A 20,712-nucleotide genomic window follows, 5' to 3' on the forward strand; every position below is an offset into this window, starting at 1 on the left:
CCGCGCGGTGCTTCGCATACTTGAAAGCCCAAACAGCACGTATTGATTTTTGATTGTTTGCTTTTCTCTGTCTCTCTCACTCTCTCTGACATTCTCTGCTCTTGACGGAGAGGCTGTTCACACACTGGCCTAGAGAATACGGACGCTCCTCTAAAAAATGCTGAAAGACTACCTTCATATTGCTCTGTTCCTTGCAGCTGCTTTGTCCGGCGGTGTGTCGCATACTTAAAAGCCCGAACAGCCCTATTGATTTTTGCTTGTTTACTTTTCTCTCTCTCTCTGACATTTTCTGCTACACGCACTCCTTTGAAGAGGAAGATATGTTTGCATTCTTTTAATTGTGAGACAGAACTGTCATCTCTGTCTTGTCATGGAGCGCAGTTTAAACTTTTGACTAAAGGGTGTTATTTCATTTCTAGAGGGCTCTAATAATGTTAAAAAACTTATTTAGATATTTAGAAGGTTGTAAACAGGTTTTCTATGCTCTAACTGAGAAAATATTCGATTTATAAATAAAGAATCCTACTTTGTGGAAATTAATTTATCCCGGTAGAGTCTGGATCGGATTAACCGTGATAAACGAGGGTTTACAGTAACACTATTAAACTTTGAACACTGGTGTCCACCTGAGTAAGTAAAGGGTAGGGTTAAAGTTTAGTTTCATTCATTGTGAAAACTTGGATTGAACATTATTTTAAGTTTTGGTCCTTTTGTTTGATGGTGGCTTTGAATCCTTATGTCACAAAACAAGCAGATTATTGTTGTCATGACCAAGAGAAGTGAAGTGGGCCTCAGTAGATTTGGAGTGGTCATCAGTTCCACAAGCTCTGATGTTTGCCATAAAATGGTCTGCAAGTCATGTCTTTGTATCCCATCCATGTACACTGCAGAATTTTTTCTATAAAAAAATAATTATCTACAGTTGACTTGTATTTGAAAAAATTCTATTGTTAAATTTGTTTTCAGTGAACTAGTGTGATGAGTCAGGTAAACGTGTCTTCCACTTAATGTATGTTTAGGCAGTTTAATGTACAGGCACAAAGAATACATAAACAGCATCTTTCTATCTTAGGCAAATAAACTCCCCCAAGATTTCATATCACGGTGCCAGTTGCATACTGTTGCACTGCATTTTACATGACACTCCTCAGTAGATCAGTATAAAGAATGATTTTCACATAGCTAGTGAGGTACTGTTACATTTATTGTAAACTCATATCATAAACCCTAAGGATTACTGGCAAACAAAAAAATGCAGTCAGTCATGGTTAATTTTACTTTGCCCCTTTCATTGTGAAGTAAAAAAACCCATTTATTTGATATTAATAAGAAATCATAAACATACAAAATACTTGCAAACTGCAGAAATGAAGCAGCTGAATTGACATTCTAAGCCTCTGCCTTTGTGGACTTTGCACCAGTTTGAGTGACTCAACAGCTTTCATCTTTTTAATGAGTGTGCTCAGGGTAGTCTCTGTTAACTGACAGGACTTGAAGCATGATCTCACAGAAGTTTACTACTACTATATTGCCTTATTTAAAATAATAGCAAACAAAAATTACCATCTTTTCAGTGTTTTCTCCAGCCTGACTTTATAAGCAAGCTTTTTAGTTTCAGTATTAAAAAAATGTAAGTTTGGACAATATTTTTCTTTTGTTGTTCAAATGTTTTATTTTCATTTCAATCCTATCAGTCATCATCTTTCCAACCCGTTATATCCTAACACAGGGTCACGGGGGTCTGCTGGAGCCAATCCCAGCCAGCACAGGGGCAAGGCCGTAACAAAACCCTGGCAGGGCACACACACACACACTAGGGACAATTTAGGATCACCAATGCACCTAACCTGCATGTCTTTGGACTGTGGGAGGAAACCCACGCAGACAACATGCAAACTCCACGCAGGGAGGACCCGGGAAGTGAACCCAGGCCGCCTAACTACAAGGCAGCAGCGCTACCCACTGCGCCACTGTGCCGCCTGCACTCGTATAATTACTGTCTTACTTTTCATTAACTTCTTTTCTTCTGTCAGGTATTGTTTATCACGTGCACTGCGTCAGTATACACTATGAATTGAATAGCATTGCCACGAGTTAAAAGGCTGGCACTAGAAAAATCCAGAGCGCTCATATGTTTAGAGTAATTCACAACGAATCTGACCATGGTTCATTGTGCCTGTTGGTGGTCTCACAGCCTTCTTAGTGCATAGCATCAAGACATCAGAAAGAAACAGTACGTGACTTTTGTGCTGGTAATACTGGTTGAAGAATCTCTAGGAATTTGGAGAAGGTAATGGTGCATCAAAATAGAGAATTTTTTTGCTTAAAAATATAATTTGCCTCTATAAAATAGTCTAAAGGTATCATGCAGATATTACTAAACAGACAGTCATCCTATAAATTCAGATTTTTTTTAATATGAAAGGTAATATATTTCACAATATAACTTATTTTAATTAAGTGTTTTACTAAGTGAATTAGACCTGAGCTGAGGAAACCAGTAAATACGGCGTGTCTTAGGCACGTAGCACCACCTAGTGACCACAGGTTCTAACTTGGAAAGTAACATCTTTCAAGCATGTTCCCTGTGTTTCCGCTTCACACCAGACCATGTTATCTATATGATGTGGGGAAACCTTTAATACAGTTTTACATTCATAAAATGAAATCAGGCAATATAGTTAAAATTCTGAGATGTCTTGTAGTGGTTGCATGTCGCCAGAAAAGTGATTTTGTGGCAGGAGTACTTCTGTGAGTCAGAACATCAAGTCCAGAGAAAGCCCTGCTTCAATGGGAATTGATTTGGGGGGAGGCGAGGGGGGGACATCTCTAAGGAGCTTTGTGCTTCTTCCTTCCTACTTTTTCTATCTATACTGTATATTCCTATAAATATCTCTTTTTCATTGCATGTGCTCAGCAAATGCTTACCAGTATGTGTCTGTGAGATTTTACCTCAGCACAATAATTGTAAAAGATTATGAAATCTCCATCTGGAAATGATCCCAGTAGCTCCAGCAACCAAACCTCATTCCATGCGTTATCATTGCCACCTTCTACTAGTTGTGAAACAGAATATATTACATTACCACTTATTTTTATTATTAGGATTGTTAATAACAATATATTTTTGTCCATGCATCTTTTGTCCTGCTTCATTATTTAAATGTTTATATGGAAATTAGACTGTCTATTCTGGTGTAGAGTTAGGATGTGTTTACTTTATAAAATAGTAATTATTTTAAAGTTTTTAATATTGTATTACTTGAATATTAGACTTGAAAGACTGTATCTAAATATGACTTCTATTATCCTAAATTCAACAATGTTTATTTTTACTGCTTTATAGTTTTTCCGGGCAGTCAATTACATATAACTCATCAACAATATTGGCCCACTTGCAAATCTGTAGAACCACAGTGTGGTATCATATGCCCATCTAAGTACCTAGTCACATAAAATTAACGCCCTCACTCATTCCCACAGTTGTTCTTACAACTGATGAACATGTCTTTGTGGCATTGCCGGTATTCTGCAGTGAAAGTATAAATATTCCAGGAACATTATAAACCATTTATGTTCTGTTACCACTTTTTATAGCAACCTGAATTAAGCAACTTTGTAGTGGTAACCACTAGACATAAGAAATTACTATTTCACAAAAGCCACCTGGAACACAGCTTTTTGAAGAGAGCAATTTGTTTGCACAGAATTTCATTTATTCTTGAAATGTACAGTTCTGCATATAAGCTGAGTGTGCTATATACTAATTATAAATACAACACAATCAGAATATCACATATAATGATAAACAATGAAAATATACTCATTAAAAATTCAAAAGTAATGAAATATTCATTCATCCATCCATTTTTCTAGACCTAGTATATTCTGAGCAGGTTTAATGGAAAGCTGAAACCCAGCAAGCACAGGGCACAAGGACAGTGTGAGAAAACCAGAGGAAACCTACATGAACATGAGGGGAGCAGGGAAGGCCCAGGATATGAGCCCCAGCATCCTTGTTGTGGGGCATTGGCACTACTACTGCACCACTCTGCCACCTGCTATGAAATATATATATATATATATATATATATATATATATATATATATATATATATGTTACAGCTAAAGTGCAGATATCAGTTATTCTACAGATTATCTAGGTAATGTGCAGATTAACTAGGGTGATCCGTTAAAGTGCCGAAAATTGTTTCATTTCTCAAATTACCTAGATAATCTGCACATTACCTACTAGGCACTCGTTAAAGTGAAAATAAGATCTTTGCTGGAACAACAGCAACGTTTCTGTACGCTTAAATTAACATAATGTTACTTATTTATTTTTTAAAATCTGTAGTACTAGGTTGTTGTACCGTGTTAGCCATTATGAATGTAGAGAAAAGCCAAGCAAAATGACACCTTTTATTGGCTAACTAAAAAGATTACAATATGCAAGCTTTCGAGGCAACTCAGGCCCCTTCTTCAAGTTAATACAATCAAACAATCAACAAATTAGTTGATATCATCAATCAATTAAAAAACTATAATACAAAGAATCAAACGGTTTAAAATATTATTACAATTAAGGAAATGAATTTGCAAAACATATGATAAAATTATGCTTACTTATTAGTGCAATCTGAAGATTGGTGACACTTTGAATTACATAGCAATTGGTTTTTGCGACAAGCACACCTATTTGTGGTACATTTAGATTTGCAGTCACATTTTCTGAAACCCTGCCCAGTACCAAGGGATTGTTTTATTGCTGTTTGACGTAAAGATATGCAGGGACATCTTCTTTCGTTAAAAATATCTCATTGCAAACACTGAATTCAAATTTTGCATACAATTGTTTTAAAATACCCATTTTAGTACCAGGTTTATAAAAGCCATCCTCTGTTTTACTAAGAACCACAGCTAAAATCGAGCGGGCATCAGTTTTTGCTATATCTACTTCGGGTGCTTTAATTCTCACAGTGACACCTTCATCTGCAGCCGACTCAAATTATGAGACATAAAAACAACCGGCGACGACAAGACGCTGGCAAAACCAAACTAAAAGTGGAGGGAGAGGGAGAAGGAGTAGGGAAAGGAAATGAGAGAAACAATCTTTTGAACTTTAACGATACGGAAGCCGTTAATATGCAAATTACCTATAAAATGCGGAAAACTCTTGATTCCGCACGTTAACGGAGCAAATCAGTTAACCTGCAGATTAGCTAGGTAATGTGCACATTAACGGCTTTCGAGCTTATATATAGTGTAATATGCAAAGTCATTTTTATTGCTAATGAATATTGTCAAAATTGTCAAAGTGTTTAGTCACTTGACTACACTGTCCAAGGTCTTCTGCTCTGTAAAAAGCATCGTGGCACAAGCAAATAATAACTGTTAAGGCAGAATAACACAAAAATCTGATTAAGGTTCATTGTTTACAACAACAAATAAACTCTGTGCTATACCCATGATGCCAGAAAGAAAATGGAAAACATACAGTAACTGCCTAAACAAGCAACTGCTACAACTAAGTAAATTCTGCTCAGTTTCAAATATCTGTGTTAAATGGTGAGTATCATCCCCGCAGCACTGTATAGGGTCTTGCTGGATTTTTAATTTGTAGCACAGAGTAGAATTTGAAATAAAAGCTGTTTATTTTCAGGTGACTGAGCACTAAACCATGTAGGAAACACTTCTCGCCATACTGGTACTACATGGCTGCTTTTACAAATAGTAAAAAAAAAAAAAAAAATTTTTTTTTTAAAACAAAATTGTTTGAGAAAATGAATAGAAAAAAAATTGGAATCAGCCAGTATTGGGAAATTAGTTAAAAAAATGGAAAGTTTAAATTTTTCTGAAACTTTAGCACCTAGACTGAAAATGTCTCACTCCCAATGCCTTTCTTTCTTTCTTTCTTTCTTTCTTTCTTTCTTTCTTTCTTTCTTTCAACAATTAATGCTTTCTACCTCTCCCCACACACTTTCTGTTCTGCCTGACCAGTACCCCTTCCTGTGGAGTATTTCTTTCATGCTGATCTCTTTACTTTAAGTACCTGGTTGCTTTAGAAGACCACTCTTTTATGTGCTACTGTATAAGTAATTGTAAATCTGACATGACTGGGGATTAATAAGCTTTGTAAAGAATGCATGCTGAACTCAGAAGCATTCATTCTATTGTATGCATTACTTTCTGCTGCATTAGCAGTTCATTTTAGTTAGTGCTATGTGATATTTAGGAAATGCAGAAGCATGTGCTTGCTTTTCAAGCATTTCCTGAGATAAAGATGCTTCATGGGTAAAAGAGAATTGCTTGTCAAGCTTAATTTATGCTGCAACAGAGATTTGATCCAGCTTTGGAAAAGGACATTTTAAACACAGCATTGCTCAGTGACTCCATCCATCAATCTGCTCTGTGAAATAATCATCCAGCATTATTCGTATATGCATGCACTGCTATGAAGTTTCTAAAATCCCTCCTGGTTGAAGATCAGGAGTCTGGTATGGAAATGCTGATGCACTGAAATCCATGTGACTTTCATGATTCGAAGGTGGCGGCATGTTTTCTGGTATGTGGGAAAGTCCAGCTAGAAGGCCACCTAGTGCATAGATTGGTTGTTCCATAGAAGTAACTGTAAGACATTTTCTCTCCAATATCACTCTGGCATTTTAAGTGACACTTACAGGTGGGTGTTGAATTTTAAAGTAGGCATGCCTAATAAGACTGCAGTGAAGCAACCTATCATAAAATGTTTATTAGTTTGCATCTGGTAATCATTGGACATTTCTCTTTAGTGGCCAAGGACCATTAAAGCCAGATGAAGTGCATCCACAAACGTGCATGTTATCTCAGGAAACACAGAGACATTTTTCATAAAGAATTACTGCAGATTTGAAGCCGCAGGTTTTTGTCATCAAAAGCAAAGAGAACATTAAAAGAAAATTAACCTTTCTTTGCAGTCTTGTGAAAAAAAAGTAGTTTTCATGGTCTTTACTAACTGATGATGCTGTGAAAGAAATAATATTCAGTTGAAATTATAACAAGCAGTATTTGTTTATTGACTCCTTTTTAAGTGTACAATCTTTTGAAGCACTATTCTTTTAGGGCTTAGGAGGAGAGAGTGATGAGGCTTTCTGGGAGTCCAGCTGTACAGTATATATTACGTACTGGGAAGAGTAGGGCAAAGATCAAATGTAGTGAGGAGGGGAAAGGAGGAAGACTGTGTAAAAAAATAAAAAGGAACAAATGAAGACTTGGCGTTTCAGTTTTAAAAATGTTCATTGCATTGGTTCATTAAAAATTTCCTATTGTCATTTAATATTTAATTATAGAACTTTTTGTACTGAGTGTGGCCTAGAATTTTTGAATGCTAAAAATCACTATTGTTTTTCATAATATTCAGTGATATAGTTTTTTTGTTCTTTGTTTTTAAATTATAATTTAATTAAACTGAAATGGCAGAGAGACCTGATATTTATTTAGAAAATATGTTTCTATATTTGTTTCACACCCAGTAACTAATGAGTGACATGTTTCCTACTTATCATGCTGCCTTGGTTACTAAAGAACACGCTTTGCACTGTTTTCTTGACAACTACATATTTTAAGAGCTTTGTCTGCTCATTAAGAAGTGCATGACCTGCCCTCACTTTTGTGCATTCATTCATCTGTGACGCTTTCTGTCCTCTTTGTGCACTTGTTCTGAGCTTGAATCGTTTATCCTGTCATTCCTCTTCCAACTTGCTCTTCAGTTCAGTGCCCTGCTAGCAAGGCAACCTCAAGAGCTAAGAACATAATAATGTACATAAAAACATTAATATTAGATTGTCTTGCATTTTCTTACATAGTTTCTGGAAATGTTTTTGGTTTATACTGTACCTTAATCAGATAAACTCACATACAATATCTGCAAATATTTGGTTTTACAGACAGTTGGAATGAAAACATTTTCTTATATGATTGAAATGTAACATATTATTATATGTATTATCATATGATTATAGAGGATTCAGAATTTATTCAGGCCCCTTCACCTCTACACATTCTGTTATGTTGCAGCCTTCTCACATCAAGCAACATTCAAATAGCCCAGAATGACAAAACAATAATGGGTACTAAGTGTTGCTTGATGAGGGAAGATTGAATTTAAATGGTTTTAGAATAATTTCAAAAAAGTGAAGGTTGTTGATTTTTTTTTTCTGAAGGCACTGTGTACTCCTTCAAACTTGCTTACATGGTCTTAATTATTGCTGTAATCACTGGCATGCTATCAAAGAACATCTAGATGAGTAACACTGTTATTCTCAAGTTATTTACTTCAGCTATAATAATTTATTACATGTATATAGCGTTTTTGAAGGTACTCCAAGCTCTTTACACAGTGAGTGGGGAGCCACTTCAACCACCACCAATGTGCAGCATCAACCTGAATGATATGGCGGCAACCTTTTTTACACCACTACACTCGCCACACATTAGCTGTTAGGTGGTAAAGGGGTAAGTCAGAGTCAGGAGGAGATTGGGTGGCCAGACTGACCAAATCGTGGTGGATAATTTAGCCTGGACATTGGGATACACCCTACACTTTACAAAGGATGCCTAGGGATCTTTAATAAGTACACAGAGTCAGGACCTTGGATTTACATTTCCTCTGAAGGACAGTGCCATTTTTTTCCTCAGTCACTGCACTGCTGCATTGAGAGCCACATTCAGACCACAGGGTAAGCACCCCCTGCTGGAATCGCCAACACCTCATCCAGCAGCAACCCAAGCTTTTTCCTGACTGGTCTCCCATCCAGGTACTGGCTGGTCCTAAACATGCTTAGCTTCAGGTGGATGACCTCTTATGAAGTTCAGGTGGTATGGCAGCTGGTACTATGGGCAGAGACCCCAGGATATCTGCCCTCTTCTTTCAAGCAGCAAGTAATTCCACTACTTTTGGAATGTACTTAATGCTGTTAAGTTATCATGGTTTTCATTTTTAAAGAGCACCAATGATGAGTACTACAAGCTTCACAGACTAGTCTTGGTATGGCTGCTAGAAGCAGAGCCACAGGTTTTGACGCTTCACCTGTTTCTTTTTTACATTTATCATTCTCCACAGTAGACTCAAAGTATCCAGATGTGTATGGCAGAAGAAGTGTTTTGTTAATCCCACAGGTTAAACAGCAAACAGATACAAGACACATATTAGAGAGGATCAACTTGTTCTTTCGTTAAATATTTCTGCGACTAAAAATAAAGGAGAGCTTGGTTTGTTCTGTGCTCTATCAGTGACATTCATTTCCATAATGATTCAGCAATATTCAGTACCTGTGTTTTAAGCAGTTTGAAGCCCTCATTTTCAGACTTCTGCTTATCCAGTTTTAACATAGCATCTGTAAGGTCATGGTAAAATGTGCATTTATATGTCTCTGTAGAAACCATTATAGATTAACTTATTACTGTGAGTCTTAAGTCTTTTCCTCAGCATTTTTTGTTTTTTCTTTGAAATCTGCCTTTAGCTTGAAGAATGTCGATTTTGTTAACTTGCCAGCAGTCAGACTCTAACCTTAGCTTATCTAAACACTGTGCAACCTATACACGGGACAGACATTACCGACAAATGAGTCCTTTCTCACCAAGACAATGGGGAAGATAGACAATACCTTTGAAACTTAAAGTTTCTGGATCAATTAAAAAAGTCAAATGATGCATTACAGTAAATAAGGTTTTCATGTACTGTCACCTGGAGTAACTAGGTCAATCTTAAAATCAAATCCTGCACCATTGTAAACTGCACCCCAATATTTTACTTTATTTAAAATATTTCATACTGTATGTTTTCTGAATATTCATATTTACAAAATGTCAGTGCTTTTCAAAGTCATTTAGTCTCTCTTGTAATCTGATCAGATCTGACTGACATTTGATTTGATTTGTTTCTTGAACAGGCCTATATTTCTGATACAGTATATGTCTATTTTGATGATTTTCCAGTGCAGTCATTTCTTTAGATATTGCTTTCCAGGAAGACACCTGATGTCTGTCTCATTTCAGATGAAATGAATGACCACCAGAACACGTTATCATATGTCTTGATCAACCCACCTCCAGACACACGCCTGGAATTGAATGACATTGTGTGAGTATTTTTATGCTCTGGACAGCCATGCACTCTCTTCTCTGTTGTCTCACTTGGAAGGATGCCTAATAAAAGTGGGGTCAATAACATTCTTAGTAACACAAAATTAAAGAACGGCTGCTGCTGAGTTAGGCTCTGACATCCACATAATGTAGAACTGGAGTAAACAAGTTTGAGAAAGAATGAATGCATCAACATACCTGACAAATGTGTTGTATTCCAGCAATAAGCCTCTAGTGAAGCTGAGTCTCATCTGTGATCTGTTACTACTGTGTAAAGAAAATGTTTGTGCTGGAATTTAAAACAATACTGTGACTTGAAATGAGGAATCCAGGAGTGAGTCATGACATCCTCATACTGTATAAATAAAATTTATTATTATTATTATTATTATTCCCCCTGCACAAGAGTAGAATTTGGAGTATTGGGGAGTGTTTCCATGTTATATATTTTTTCAAATAAATTAGCATCAACCTCAGAACTCAGAATAGCTTCCAGCTTATATTACCAAACACCATAACACAGAAAAACATCCATCCATATCCTAACACAGGGTCACGGGGGGAGCCAATCCCAGCCAACACAGGAACAAATCCTCTGGCAGGTCACCAGCCCACTGCTTGACATGCACACACTAGGGACAATTTTGAATCGCCAATACACCTAACCTGCATGTCATTGGACTGTGGGAGGAAACTGGAGTACCCGGAGGAAACCCACACAGCAAACATGCAAACTCCATGCAGGGAGGACCCGGGAAGCAAACCAACCCAGGCCTCCTAACTGCGAGGCAGCACTGCTACCACTGCGCCACCATGCCACCCCACAGCAAAACACTGCAGTGAATTTCTGAATATACAGAACAAAAGTACATAATTAAATACACTCAGCATCCATAAGGGTATTCCAGGATTGAGTCTGGGAACTGCTGATATACAGTATGCTGTACTCTTCATGTTATTGCTGTACTTATTTGGTTGTTGCTGTTATTCACGGCGAATTACAACATCTGAGATACAGTTTGTTATTTCTCTTTTGGTTTTCCAATTGGAGCAATGGCAGGTCATGTGACTTGCTCATGGTCACACGGTGTCAGTAGCGGGATTTACGCCCAAAACCTCAAGGTTTGAATTCCAAAGCCTTAACCACTGAGATTTACTATCTTGCGGTTCTTTTAGCATTTATATTCTTTGTTTAAAATATGTATTCACTTGTGTAGAACACTAGAGTCACACTATCTTGTCATAACTATGTTATCAAAAACAATTTTGTATTGTCCCCTTAGAAAATATTTGCACTGCACTCGGTTTCAGGAGAATAATTTAAAAATCATGAATCTAAATGGGATTGCTTTGAGCAAAAACACCCATATACAAACTAACTACAAAACGGTAGCAGTTGAAACACTGACACAATGTGTCGATGGTGGTGACTGAATTAACAGCCTCATACTTCACAGGACATCATCTTAGTTGTCAGTAGGTCACACTTCCTATGCACAACTGCAGACTACGTTTATTTTATTTTATTAAAATTGGCTGGCGGTGTGGTGTAGTGGTTAAAGCTTCGTACTTCAAACCCAGAGGTTATGGGTTCAAATCCCACTACTGACACCATATGATCCTGAGCAAGTCACCTGCCTGTCCTCCAACTGGAAAACTAAAAGAAGTGTAACCAGATGTATAATAAATGTTGCAAGTATCCTTGCCAGATAAGTAAATGTAACTTTTATATAGCCCTTTACAACTGCGTTAACAATGTGTTACTTTAGAGCAGAAAATACCACATTACTGTGCCATAATTGTCTTATCAGCACATCTTTTGCATTGTATGTACCCTTCTATAGTGGACCCCATTCTGAAGTCATTCAGGCGTTTGTACCATGGTTCTCATATTTCTAAAAATGTAACTGACTTGCTAAGGGTCACACAGGGAGTTGTGGTTACCATCTCGCTGAGCTTATGTCTAAATATTATTGCAACTGTGTTTATTTCATTGTAAATATGTGCAACTACCAAGCCACACACATTGAGGGGAAACTTAAGGTTCTTTCAGGGTCAAATAAAAAGCCCACAGACACAAGGCGTTATTTCTCTTTATTTAGTTCCTTTTATGTTTGGAGGAACAGCTAAATTACTTCCATGCTTATAGTTAACTACCCTTCCTGTGCCACATCTACCAATAGTTAGTAGAGAAGAGTGAAACTATAGCTGGAACCAAATATGCACACACATTGCGCCATACAGCATTACAACGCTATTAGGATCCACAAATTTTAAATAAAAACAATGTTACTCTTTCTCATTCTTCATTCTGTTTTCCTGGAGAGTGCTGAATCAACGTGACGTAACTAATTCTCATCTTCTCCTGTTTCCTTTAGTTACCTGATCCGATCAGACCCTCTGGCACACGTGCCAAGTGAATCTCAAGAAGGAAAAGGATGCTTCGGCTTGAAACAAGAATTTGGAAGTGAAACAAGAGATGAAACAACACTGTAGAAATGACCTGTGAGCTTCAGTGTGCCATATCTTTTTGATGTTAACCTCTTAGAAGAGGTGTAATACACGGAGCCTTATCCATGGACAGTGCCCCTGGGCGGCTGGTACTGGGGGACAAAGAAAGGGAACAAGACAGTAAAGGAAAGAGAGATGCTGAAGGTAGCTGAAGCATGGCGGTTATTCAGCATGGATTATCAGGTGGATCAGCTCATGTGAAATGCTGCTTTGACTAGGTTTGTGAAGACAGGAGGGAAAATATCATTTTTTGAAGTTTTAGCTCAGGACCTTTTTTTTTTTTTTTTTACAAAAGAAATTTTATCATGGAAAAGAGCAAAGAGTTGGAACTTGTTCCCCATAGTAGAAAGAGCATAACTTCTTATGGACAGTGTTTCTTCTCATGATACATTTCTTTTAGTAGTTCAGGGGTTGCTGACTTCTTCAGTGAAATACTTTTAACCCGTTATGTCACAATGGTATGACAAGGACACCGCTTATAGTGTCTTCTGCAATTTCCCTGACAATTCCGACTCAACTGGCATTGATTACTGGAAAATCAACATTCAAAAGAAAATATGAATGTAACTTTAAAAGACTATTTATTAAAAATATAATTGTCTTAAGGCATAACTTAGGATATGAAGAGTTAAGTAATGAATATATTGTGCAAAGACCAGGAAGGCAGCCAAATTATTTATTTATCTTCTAATTTATTTATTGTTTGTGGCATTACTATGTTATGAGAAACTAGAGCAAACTAGCTGGCACAATAGCAATTTGTGTTTTAATACTGCCATGTGTTTCTTCCAGATTAGCGCCTCATAGCTTAAGTATGGAGCGGTGTGCATTTCATTGTAATTTCCCAACGACTCACATTAACAGGAGAGGGAACTCTACAACCAAACTTGCATGCACATCCGAAAAATTATTTTAGTGTATTAGTATTCCTAGAAGTAGTGAAAACTTAGCAAACAAGGACCAACCATCTCTCACTTAAATGGCCTTTTACTCCTAATTAAACTCAAATTGCATTTTCTGAGATTTTCTGCACTTTTTTTAATGGTTACCCAGTAATGTACATTCATGTAATTATCATTAAGGGGAAATTAATAACTTTTATATGTTGAATATTTACCAGTCAAGAGAAAATGACATAGCAGAAGGCAATCATGTTTGTTTTAGTTATTAAAGAGATCCAACCAGATCAGAAGCCACACTGATCTTTTTAAAAAATGTCTGTGGTTTATTAAAAAATCGATTCCTAAATAGAGAATCCATAGAAGTGGACCTTTGTTAAATAACTCAAAGTTACCTACACTGAAAAACACAAATTTTAAGATACCTAATCTTTGGGCTGGTCCTGGATAGGTCAAATTTTGAGAATTGTAGGCAACATAAAGGTGTTAATGTACATACGTCCATAAACAATTGTAAGCATCCATGCTATACATTCTGCTTAATTTTTAACGTACTTAGGCGCTCCGTTAATATTTACCTGCCACGATGCCCCAGGATTAATGCTACATCCCTGTACCACACATCTGAATTATTTTAAACATTCAAATCAATGATGTCTGAGGAGAATTATCTGGAGAACTGTAATGCTATCGCAATTCAAATGGTCTACATTTGCAAGTATTACTTATTTAGTTTTCATATTGCCGCATATCCTGATCTGAGCGTACATGAAGTACAAGTCTTCCTTAGCCACAAAGCCCCACTTCAGTTTGTTTCCTGTATACACTTTCAAGGCTAAGCCTACGTTTCTATGGGTGACTTCTCTAGTGTCTCGCCCATTTCTCTGTTATGACATTATGTCTAACTCCGTCTCACCCACTGAGGAAGTTTCATGGACATCTTCCATTCATTCTGGTATATCTGAACAGCACAAAGGCAGGCCGTTTTCTAAAGAGGATCATTTGTTTACCAGCTGCAATGGCATTTCTCCATTTCTACACTCTCCTTATGAATAGTAGTATGCCCTCGTGAGACCACCGTTGCCTCCTTTTACCCTAATTGTTTGTTTTCCTTGTAGACTCAAATATATTTGATGAAATCCTGCCGAGGTTCACCAGACTTCTGAGTCCCGTTTAAAATGCAGCATATGACATGTTTCAAACTCGAAGTGAGCCAGCTTGTACCCTTGTCCTTTATTTTAACTCTCCATTTGTAAAGATACTGTGACATTTACCCTTATGGAATTCTCCTGTACGTTACAAAAGCAGGCATTTCTTTATCTGTGTACATACATAATTTAAAAACTAATCCACTCCTGTCAGCTACCTTGTGGCCGTAATTGTAACTCAACAGAATCCATTCCAATCGAACAATTCCATCTAACTACAATGTAACTAAAGTGGCGTTTCTTTCTGACTAGCGATTGAGTGCACTTCATAATTCACGCAAAGATGTCCTTCCTTCCTTCCTTCTGTCCGTATACTACCAGCGTTTCCAGTTGAGAGTCGTGAGAAGCCTGGGCTCATCCTGGCTGCATTTAAATACCAACAGTGTTCATTTTACATACCACATCACAAATTGTCAAAGCTCTCCAAGATCAAGAACTAGAACTGACTTTTTGATAAGGAGAAATTCATGATCAATGTGAACTTAACATAAATGCGCATATGTCATGTATGCATAGTTCTATAAATGACTCATTAGTGCCATATTGTTGGTGTGTCCCAAATTGATATATTCTGCATTTGTTTGGAGCCCCGCTCGCTTTCCATTTACAGGGTGTCAAAAACACTTCCAAAACAACAAAACTGAAAAGATACATTTCTCCCGTCAACATCTTGTCTTCGGTCCAAATGGTCTTCTCTTCCTTCTTTTAACACACCCGTGGACACTTCTGCTCTCCTAATCCCCTCCACAGAGAGTCCATCCAGCTACAAATAAGCCACTCACCATATGAGGAGTTCTCGCTTTATTGTCCTTCTCCACACAACTCCTTGTGAACTTTGTGAAGACAAAGACAAGTTCTGTGCTCTTTCTGGGGGGTTAATGCAATTATTTATCAAGCATTACAGTATATACAGGACTTGAGGCAACATGGCTGTCTAAAGTAAATAGAAAATGCAGGAGTAAGTGTATAGTTTGAATGTGTATTTATATATATTGTATATATAATTATTTGTATTAATTTATTGTTATTTATTTTATCGTTCATTTGTTTTGTTTTTTAATTTTAAAATCAGTATTGATTATATCAGCCATATCATTGCATTAGGCTTTCATTTTGCATATGTTTTTGCTTATAACCAAAGAGAAATGGCATTGGGTTCCGATTTCTGGTATGTGGTGGGCACATAAAAAGTCCACAAATGTTACAAAACAAAAGTAAATAAATTGGAGTTTATCAGCTCCTGTTATGGTGAACATGTTTTGACACAAGGAACCGCAGCTTTGTGGGAGTCCCACTGCCCACCCAAACCTGTCACCCACCTAGCCCACTAAAGGGACTTTCTCACACCTCTGCCATCTTCTGTTGTACTGATCCATGGGCATCATGCAGTGTAATGAGTCACCTCGTAAGGGACAGGCAGGACTAGTGGGCTAAGGGGGGGGGGCCACCATAGGAAAAACTGAAATTCAGAAAACGTTGGTCTGAATGCCCAAAGACTTTTGATTTTCCTTGTTTGTTATTGCATAAGGCCGGCATTAAATCATTTTCACTTTTGATATATGCATCAGTGAAATTGAACTGTAAGCATGCAAGTTGACGAAAAGACGTTCATTATCAAAGTCAATCATTTCAAAGAAGACAAACTGTATTTAAAAACTGCATGGCGTCTGCATGGTCTCCCTGGGTCTGAGTTGGGTTTCCTCCCACAGTCCAAAGACATGAAGGTTAGGTGGACTTGTGTGTGTGTGTGTGTGTGTGAGTGAGTGAGTGAGTAAATCCTCGCTTCAATGAGCTGGCACCCTGTCCAGACATTGTTCCTGCCATGTGTCCCTTCTCAGGATAAGCAAGTTTGAAAATGGATGAATAAACATATTTGAAAACACTGGACTGAAAATACATATAATAAATATGTAAATAAAAAGCGGTAACAAAATGTACTTTTGTAAATAATAAGTGATGACTCAATCTCACGATGTAAGTCTATCAAGTAATGTACAGTCTCCTTCTATGTTGAAAAAAAAACAGAAATAAAATAAGTTAAAGCCAGCACTAGAGGGCAGTAGCATTATATTTGTGTCCTCTTTTTACTTTCTAAACGGTTCATCTAATGGAGATGCTGGAAGGTCCCTTCTTCTGTCTCAGCACACTGTCATTTACAGGGTCTTCTCAAAGTGCCCACTTGCTGTGGCAGATGCCTAGTTGACTTTTTGCCCAGTTGCTGATTGCCTGTCGCTGCAGCGGTTTCTCCCATTAAGGTGTGGAGTAGCTGTTTGCATGGTGTTTACACCCAAGTCCAGGTGTCAATATTTTCTACAAAAGAGAAAAAAAAGAAAACTTCCCTACAATGCACTAATGGTGTAATCTTGAAAGTTTGGAACTCTTCATACCATTCCATTAGTTCAAGACATTTAGGAGCACAAACGAAAGGCAAAAGCAGGTCTCTTTTGGGAGTAGTTTTCTTATCTCACTAGCTAGCAGTGCTAGCTGTCTAAGACGGACTGAAAGCGAAGTAATCCACGTAGACCTGAGTGGTAATGTTTGCAGTGCACCATGCAATGTGCAGGTCTCTGTTCTGTGCCATTTGGTATGGGATTTGTAAAAGCAGTGGTAATGTTTGTGGTGCACCATCTGTTGGAATAACAAATGCAATGCATTAGTACTAGAAATGTTTGTGATGACAGAGACATAGCAACTGGACCAACCCATAGCCAGACACGCAGACACTTGTCCTTTTATCACCAGGGGATATATGTGTTAGTTAACATCAACATTTCACTTTTCTTTTATTGCTGGTTACAACCTAAACTTTACGGGTGTGAGCTGATTTGAAGCGGGCCCCTATACATTTATAATAATGACTGTAAATTGAATGAATGGATTAATAAATCCAAAGCGAGATGGACCTTGTAGCACATTTTCACGTCTAAAGCACTGAATGTTTATGTGTGCCTGTCTGTTCGTTTGCCCCAGCGACTTCAGTCATACAATGCATTTTGCTTCTTAGGAAAAATCACAGTTGTAAGGTCAACGGCATCACGAAGTATCATTCATAGAGTTTTCATCTGCAGGAATTTCTTTTTTTTAAATAATAATGACTGAAAAATCTAAATATTTACTCTTAGCAATCAGAGTCGTCCTCTCCCAGAGGGCCAAACCGTCCCAATCTCCAGAAGTAATCGCTTGCTTCACGAATATTGAAAAGCCATGCAGTTTCTTATTGTTGGTTATATAAATGAAGTCTTTATACCTATTTTTTTTTTTTTTAGTTTAGGTATTAGAGAATATTGTTTCATTTATATAGTACTGCATTATAAAACACTTTTTAGACTGAACTAAATTTGTTGTTGTTGTTTTATTTTTTTTATTTTTTGTCCCTTCAACGTCCCTGTTTTCTGAATGTGCAGATTACACTCTGAACAGTTCTAGAATAAATAATTTTGTACGATTTCTTATATGAAGTCAGTGTGCTTTATTGTTCTGTGTAAGAATTCAATAAAGTAGCTGCATGCAGCCTTGACAAGCGACTCTTGTGGTGACTTCTTTTCAGCTTTTTGATGAAGTGTTGATGGATGTTGCAAAGAACTGCTGAGGCTCCTCACACTGTTAAACGTTCACACCAGTCCTCGGTTCTCCTCTCTCCTGGGATTCTGTCCTACACTTTTCTCACTCCACTCCCTTTTTTACATTTTGAGATGCCTTGTTAAATACCTTGTTCTGTGTTTTCTTTGCTTTACTAATACTCTTTTTTATGTAAGATTCCAAACAAGGATTCACCAGCGTCCAAACAATGGCTAGATCCTGAATGTCTTAAATATGATGGATGGTCCATATTGCGATGATTCACTTTGATTCCCAGATGTGCCAGTTTTGTACTTATAATGACACCCCGGATGTCTGAATGTGTAAAAACAATATGCCATTTTCTAGAAGTTCCTTCTGGAGAATAAGAAGGTTGCTCCTTCCGAGAGCCGAGTACCTTTCCTGTGTTTCTGCTTCTTCCTACCGTCCCAAATAGCATTATTACTTTTTGTGTTTGTTGTTTGGATCTGTACAAATGAGGGGTCATGCATATACTGAGAAAATGGAGATTTAATGAAAACCTCACTAAGATAAAAGAACAGTGTGTGACAAGGAGAAGTGGAAAGACTGGACTCTGGACATGCAGTGGTTCCAGATGTCAGTACACCCGGTCCATCTGAACTAGTCCTGAAAGGAACTCTCTGAATGGTCCTTGAGGTTATCGCCAAGAACAACTTGAACGGCCATTCTATGTCTGAGACAAAATGGGCAGAGAATTCTGAGTTTATGAGTTGAGCAAAGGTTCTCTGGTGACGCCCTCCCAAAGAGTTTACGAGAGAGAATGGTGAACAAAACAGGGAGATTATTGTCCACTTAAATAGTGGATTCAGACAGTCTTATTCAGACCCCACACTTTGTTGTGTTGTAGATTTTATTTCAATAGATACATTTGCCATTTTTACCCGTCTATCTATACATAACACATAGTGAAAACGTAATCAAAAAGTTTGCAAATTTTAATAAAAATCCAAAACTGAAATTTCTCATTCAATAAGTATCCAGACACTTCATTCAGTAGAAGCCCCTCTGGCAGTGTTTCCACCTTTGACGCTTCTTGGTAACTCTCTACAAACCTTGCACACGTGGATATGGGCAGTTGATCCACTTTCTCCTGGCAGATTTTCTCCTAAGCTCCATTAGATTGGATGGGAAGTGTCTGTAAACTGCCATCTTGAGGTCTCTCTCCAGAGTTTCTATGGGGTTTATGCCTGGGCTTTGGCTGAGCCACTCAAGAACATTGAAATGTACGCTGAAGTCACTTCAGTGCTGTCTTGGCTGTGTGCTTTGGATCATTGTCTTGCTGAAAGATGAACCGTTACCTCAGACTGAGATGGTGTGCAGTCTGGATGAGGTTTTCTTCTTTATTTGGCTACATTCATTCTTCCCTTAATTCTGACCAGTCTACATGTCCCTGCCACTGAGGAGCACCCCCATAGCATGATAATGCCATCACCACATTTCACAGAGTTCTGCCCAGAGAGTTCAATTTTTGTCTCATCAGACCAGAGAAACATTTTCCTCATGCTCTCGGGGTGCTTTAAATGCCATTTGGCAAACTCCAAGTGGGCTGTCTTATGTGCATGATTGATGGAGAAGTGCTGAGTTGGTTGCCCTTCCAGCAGGATCTCGCATCACAGCAGAGGACATTTGAAGCTCTGTTAGAGTGACCATTGGGTTCTCTATCATGGAGGTCTACAGAGAGCTCCTTGAACTTCATGGTTTGGGTTGACATGCAGTGTGTATGGCGTACTTTCTTTACTCAGGTACAAATGTGTGGTTTCCTAAACAATGTACAGTCAATTCAATGAACTCCGATCAAGTTCTCAACACATCTCAAGGAGAATTAAAGCAAACATAGTACACCTGACCACAATCTGAATATTTACATGAATGAGCGATTTCAGTTTTTAATTTTTAATAAATTTGCAGACCTTTCTTAAAGCATGTTTATCACTCTGTCATTGTGGGTTATTGAGTGTAAACCGATGGGCAAAATGGCAAATTTATCCATTTAAAATTAAATTTACAACACAAAAAAGTATGCAGCAAGTGAATGGGTCAGTCTGTATACTGTCTGAATCCACTGTACATATTATATGGTGCGAGGCAGGCCTATCTTGAGCCGACTATACTTCCTTAGAAGGCTGGCGTCTTTCAACATCTGCAATAAGATGCTGCAGATGTTCTACCAGACGGTTGTGGCGAGTGCCCTCTTTTACGCGGTGGTGTGCTGGGGAGGCAGCATAAAGAAGAGGGATGCCTCACGCCTGGACAAACTGGTGATGAAGGCAAGCTCTATTGTAGGCATGGAGCTAGACAGTTTGACATCCATGGCAGAGCGACGGGCGCTGAGCAGGCTCCTGTCAATCATGGAGAATCCACTGCATCCACTG

At 37.9% G+C, this 20,712-nt stretch overlaps 1 protein-coding gene across 1 annotated transcript in view; it reads left to right on the forward strand.

Moving 5' to 3' along the window:
- LOC120535477 (potassium channel subfamily T member 1-like) overlaps positions 1-16,505 on the forward strand; it is a 146,205-nt gene extending 129,700 nt beyond the window's left edge. Inside the window, exons 30-32 of the mRNA XM_039763358.1 lie at positions 6,671-6,682; positions 10,036-10,120; positions 12,501-16,505. Of these exons, the coding sequence (XP_039619292.1) occupies positions 6,671-6,682; positions 10,036-10,120; positions 12,501-12,618 (215 nt within the window). The 3' untranslated portion in view covers positions 12,619-16,505. The remainder of the gene's footprint in view (positions 1-6,670; positions 6,683-10,035; positions 10,121-12,500) is intronic.
- The last annotated feature ends 4,207 nt before the right edge of the window (positions 16,506-20,712 follow it).

Source organism: Polypterus senegalus, chromosome 9 (assembly GCF_016835505.1).
Source record: "Polypterus senegalus isolate Bchr_013 chromosome 9, ASM1683550v1, whole genome shotgun sequence".
NCBI lineage: Eukaryota > Metazoa > Chordata > Cladistia > Polypteriformes > Polypteridae > Polypterus > Polypterus senegalus.